The sequence below is a fragment of the Morone saxatilis genome, unplaced genomic scaffold (genome assembly GCF_004916995.1).
Source record: "Morone saxatilis isolate NCDOM2014 unplaced genomic scaffold, NCSU_SB_2.0 Contig20, whole genome shotgun sequence".
In the NCBI taxonomy this organism is placed as follows: Eukaryota; Metazoa; Chordata; class Actinopteri; family Moronidae; genus Morone; species Morone saxatilis.
The window spans coordinates 2,723,456-2,729,516 of NW_023339763.1; the positions used below are offsets into that span (position 1 = coordinate 2,723,456).

A 6,061-nucleotide genomic window follows, 5' to 3' on the forward strand; every position below is an offset into this window, starting at 1 on the left:
TTGATACATATATTCATTACGGATCAATCCTTATGACTCTTGTGATCTTCTGACTTTTTGTCCAGCTCCACCAGCACATCAAGGTTTTTACTTATCCAGTGAAATATCAGAGGAATCAGGACCTAACTTTTGTGCAGACATCTATGGTCCACATGGATGAATCATAAAGTAAAGGACAAGAACAAAACTTTCATTCAACTTTTTAATTTTGCCACACGGATGTTTTCAAGAGTGGTATTAATTATAGGTTATCACAACTGGCACAACAAGTACATTCCAACAAAGGGAGCTACAAGCACAGACAAAGTCACATGATATCAAATACATGAAAACTCAAATTATATTCACAACATAAGAAATACAAGCAGATGAAATCTCCTCATTCATCTCACTGGGAATGAAGGTATAAAGAAAGTGTATTCAATACATCTCCCTTTGGAGGTTTCTGCCCCAATTCCCGCCTCTTCATGGCAGCTCCCACATGGATGAATACCATTGACTTTGGTGATAACCTGACTAGCATCACCTTAAGGATTTATTTTGAGTGAAATTGCACAAATATACCAATTATTGAATGGATCACCATTAACTCATGTTCCCCACTGGATGAATGGTAGCCCACTGAAATTTAATTTAGCACTATCATCAAGTGAATAATTTAATTTGTCCAATACTTTGGCATATGCAAAACTAACAAGATTCCAATTAACCTCACCTGCACTTTGTGTTTAGTGCTAATTACCAAGTGTCTAAGATAGTGAACATGGGAAACAACAGCATGTAAGCATTGCCATTGTTAACAATGTCTTGTTTTGGTATGTGGTGTTTTCTATGAAAATCGGCCACAGTGGATATTGAATTTCTCGATATACTTTCTTGACCATTGAGGTCTGAGACCATTCCTCAAAAGTCACTGAGTTTCCATGTAGACCCAATTTAATTCCACAAACAATGCATCATTTCAAGAACATGGCTGTAAACAAACTGCTGTCACTGAGCTTGGAGATGCTCACAAATGCATTGTCAGACTAAGGTTGGGAGATGGATGTGGCTGCATCGTATAGATCACACCTAGCACCTTGTTGTGTAAACAGGACCTGGCAGTGCAGTTGGTATTCTGATCTGCCCCCGATCTGCCCCATTGCATTATGAAGTGGGACTGAGGGCAGGAGGGCTGAACAGGGCCTATTGTGTGCTGAGGTGAAGGAGTCATTGGGGTAAGAAGGTTTGGGTTACTGGAAGGAGGTTCACCATTGTGAATGGAAAGGAAGGCGAGGAGGGCAGGGCAGAGCCAACCGCTGGGCATAGGGGTTGAATTAGAGTGGCCCACTCCACGGATTAGGTGACTGCCGAACAGAGCTTAGTGGGTATTCAGTCCAGGACCTTCTTTGTGAAGGTCAGGCTTGATGGATTCTCCAGAAATTTTGATGGATACTTTGACCCTGTTCCCACACAGTACCCTCCTGCTGCATAAGACCCTTTGATGCAATTTCTGTCCAAACAATCTTAAAGGTGATGTGATGAAGAATTTTTTTTCCTGTTATGGACGTTGATCAGCAACAAGCCTCAATGATTCCTGCCTTCAAAAACAGCTGAAGACAGCTGCACCACCTACTAGTATTTCAAGCCACGTTGATATTCTCAGCCACTCCAAATTTTAACTAAGGAGGATAGCACTACTAAAATCAGTATGACAACACTTCTCCAGGGACCAAAGCCCTTGGCACAACTCTGTTTCAAGTTGAGTTCTTGAATACTGCAGCATCATTGATGTCCCTCTGCATCTTCATTAAGTGGAGTTTGTTGAACTCCAATGCTGATGCTCCTATCTCTGCTTTCAGCATCGTTCAGCATCAAAGGTGTTGTTACAAGCTGTTTGCATCGTCCATGATGTGAATGATTCAGGGCCTCAAATGACAATGAGTCACCCGACCAAGTCCAAAAGCAACTGTGTCCAGAAAGGCCACCCACAAAGGTGGGGTCATAGCCTTGTCCTCCTTTGTCTTCTGTGTGTTTTGGTAGTCTCAGCCCAATGGCTTGTAGACTTGAGACAGTTACCATTCAAAGACAGCTTGAAAAGGAAGTTTAAACTGCCTACCTACTTTTACACCTCTGCACACCTGGGAAATCGCTGCATAAATTGGACATCACTGGTAAATTGTTTTTTTGAGAAAGTTTCAAAAATTGTCTATTCCGCATCCCATTTCATTGTTGGAAAGGGTATTTCAGATCCTAACAGGCAATCCAACAAGTACTTTGTTTGAAGCATACTGAGAATTTGTGGGCCTTCAGACATCACCATGAACAACAACAAAAAAAACTCTTAGACTTACTTCCATCCAACATAATATTCTAACTGCGTTTTGAGTATGTATGTTCAAACTAAAAACGTGCCAAAGATGTCAGAATGCAGATTGATTTTAATAACTGAGGATGTTATTATTGGTGAACATTGCTTCTTTACACATCCAGCAGACATGAAGCATGATTAGCATTAATTTGGAGTCACATTTCTGGCTACCTGACAAATGTAAGTCCAATGTTCACGCTCCTTTTAGCTTTGTTTTGGACAAAGTACTGAGGAAAATATCCAGCTGCTAAAGGCTACACTTTCTTTACCAGCTAGTTGGTAACTTTCGTGCTGGGCAGGTAGCGTAAAGTAGGTTTATCAGATATGGTCATGATTGGACGGGTGACACTGAACCAAACAGTTCACTTCTCATAAAAATAAAACGATGAGCTGAAAGACACTAAAACTCTCTCTTACTGCTGAATCAGGTGACAATTCTCTGTAGGTTCCCCATTATACTGTATTTTATGCTTTGTTAATCTACAAATATTGATTAGTGCAGCTTTAAGAGAGGGAAAAAAAAGAGCGTTATCATCATCATGTTTTCTATTCCTAATGAATTGTAAGTGCAAGAAATCAGGTGTATCAGCCCATCTCGATCTTTCCCACTTCTCCATCTTCGACATTTCCCAAAACACAAACCTAACCCTGGATCTGGAAGCCCCCCTGGCCCAGTAGGTCATCTGTAACTGTTGATTTTTTTGTCCGTCTTTGTGGGACGTTCTCTTTCACAGGTTGGTTAAAAGTATGTGTCCATTTACACAACAAGACGTGGGAGGTATAAAAGAAGCCTCCGCAGAGAGCCTCGGTTCTGCTTAATGGGAGCCCGGGGCCTGCCCTCAGTCCTGGAGCCTTTCACACATCTTGCTCCCTACCTCTCCAATTACTTCCACTGTCCTCCTGCAACAAAGACCCAACTGACTGCCCTCTCCTTCCCAGACCCTATCAGTGTGGATCCACCTGAGATTTCCCTTTGCTATCTCTCCAGCATCTATGGAAATGAAGTGTCTTGTATAACCTTGTAAATGAGGCTGTTAGTAATTAAAAAAGGGGGTACACAGAGTATCCAAAGTGACTCATGTTAATTCTGTAACTCTACCTACCACAGAGCTTGAAAAGCAAGGTTTTAGACTGTGTGTGTGTTTCTGGTTTTTGTCCATAAATGCCCCAGAGTGAGACTGTACTACTTTGGTGAGTTTGTGTGCCCAGGTGCCCCAAGCTTAAACTGCACCGAGTGAACCCTGGCAAAGTTTTTACCACAATTGAGGCCTAATCCAAAGGTAGAGTCTAAAGTCAACCTGATTTACACCTGCCAAGGACTTGTCAGGCATAGAAATAATTCAATAGGGGAGAAAAATGCATTGTCCATATTCATAGAAATGATCACAAATAATTTTTAAATGTTGCTTCAGATGCTGAGTTAAACATTAATAAGACCTTGGTAGTCAAACACCATTGTTCCAAAAAGATAAAGGCCACAGTGTTTCCTCCAAATTGTCCAGCAAAGACATATTTTATCATCATTTGGCCCTTTGCAGGTGTTAATGACAGATCCTGCCCAAAAGGCTTGACACTCATCCCGTATGAGAGCCTCCCTTTGTACGAAACATTCCTTTTCTCCTGCATTTAAAACATGTCTGGAAGCAGTAATTCTCTTTGGTTTTTCCACTTCCCTCCATCATTTCCACATCTCTGACCTCCCCTCTCCCCTTCTTACATATTGCTCTGTGTCCACTCCCTCTCTTCCTCAGATTCCTATGCTGTCCCTCCCCTCAACTTCCCTCTCCTTCCCACCTACCCCCTTTCCCCAAACACTGATCTCAGATTAAGTTGAACACTATACCAGGTAAAGTTTGCACCTGCTTCTTTAGGCAAAGCTCCTTTCACAGCTTCAACAGGTGCTTTTTTAATCTCCACTTTTCTCCTCCTGAGGACATCACCATTTAAAAAACCCAACACAAACCTTTGGATTGTTGTTGCTTCTGCTGGTAATCCTGTGGAGCTGGACTTAGACAGGAGTTGCTCTTCTATCTGGGCATCCTGCTCCTCTACATACCCTCATCTCTTTTCATCACTTCAGCAACTATCACCTCCACTGCTGCCTCGTTTTACTCCCTCCATCACCACCACCTCCACTCTCTGGATGGTCCTCTGCCGGATGAGACACTGCTGTGTGGAGGTTGCCAGGTTAGACTATTGAGGTGCTAGATGTCCATCTTCTGAAGGCAGGTTAGTGCATCAATTCCTCCTCTACCCCAATACATTACATTACTCAAAAGTAACCTTCCTCATTATGCTTGTCACTTTTTGATGCTGTAAACGTGGACTTTTGCCTGTATGTAAGATATTTGGGGTCATTTTGATTAACTGTTTTTTCGCTGTTTGGCTGCTGCTGGTGATGCCACTTTTGCTTTATTGTATAATTCAACTGCTGACATCTATTACAGGTGTTCCCAACCTTTTTTGCTTAATTTTGAGGGGTCACAAACCCCTTAAAATGAGGCTTCTGACCCCTGATCACACGTTGTGGTCAAAGTGTGGATATGACCTCAACAAAATAATGATTGTTTTTTCTCACATTATTTTATTTTAAGGATTTTTAGAAACCTGGAATGATAACTGTTTCTAGAATTTCACACAAAAAAAGTTTTAGAAAAGTTTGTTTAATCATCTTGTGGCCCCTCAAATTTATGTTGGAATCAAACTCTTACCACCCGGTACATTTCCACTAATGTAAATATTAACTGACAATTTGAATGTATGGCACTTAAAATTGTGATTGAAATTATTGCATGATTTTGAATTCACAGCTTTAATTGGTCTGATTTAAGCTAATTGTTAAGCCTCAAATGCAACAACAAGTCAATAAATGTGCTTGAGACAGTGAATTTACATTTAATAAATCTGGCTTACTTGATACAGTAAAAGTTGTCTCTCTTTGTGTGACCCAAGAGATAAACATGTTGAAGTGTCTTGTTCATCTTTTAAGTCCTGGGGGCTTTATCTTAATTGCCCTGCTAAAAGGCACAGACTAAATACCAGTCAGATAAGATGGTGAGCTACACAAGTCAAAAGAGCAATTGTGGTAATCTTCCTGTTGACAATGTATGATGAGAGGCCGATGACATTAGAGCAGACCTCTTTCAGCAATGCTCACTAACCTTGGCACACCTGAACACAATTTACCATCAAGCGAGAGATTTGAGACGAGTTTCCAATTGACCTTTCATACCTCATGTATCAACAGTATTGTCATCTGGATAGTAAATGTTTAGGCTGTGGGTATTTACACATAGACTCCTAAATTATACCGGAGTCCAGTTTTTAAATAATATTTTAGAAAGTTTCCTAAATTTAAATTTTTAAAACAAATATAGAAAGAAATCACCAGCTCAGCCAGGACACACCTGTTGTGTGACAAATTAATCTCAACACAAGGGTCCACTAACTTTTTTACAGCTTTCAGTGGCATCGACCAAAACTTGAGGCCAACAGGTAACACCTGTTATAATCCCTATGTGTAGGGATCATAAAAAGTAAAAATATGCATGCACCTCCTTGGTCGTTTAAATTTAAAATTATATATATATATATATATATATATATTAATTTTTAATTTAAGTGTGGCATTATATGTACATACAAAACGCCAAAAATACACAGTACAGTACACTGACCAGCAGCAAATAAAAAGGTTATCCTCCAATGGGA

The 6,061-nt window shown here is 40.5% G+C and overlaps 1 protein-coding gene across 1 annotated transcript in view; it reads left to right on the top strand.

The window, feature by feature from the left end:
* Positions 1–3,168: 3,168 nt before the first annotated feature.
* The window catches only part of tecta (tectorin alpha), a 24,420-nt gene continuing 21,527 nt past the window's right edge, over positions 3,169–6,061 (top strand). Inside the window, exons 1-2 of the mRNA XM_035666786.1 lie at positions 3,169–3,361; positions 4,431–4,537. Of these exons, the coding sequence (XP_035522679.1) occupies positions 3,169–3,361; positions 4,431–4,537 (300 nt within the window). The remainder of the gene's footprint in view (positions 3,362–4,430; positions 4,538–6,061) is intronic.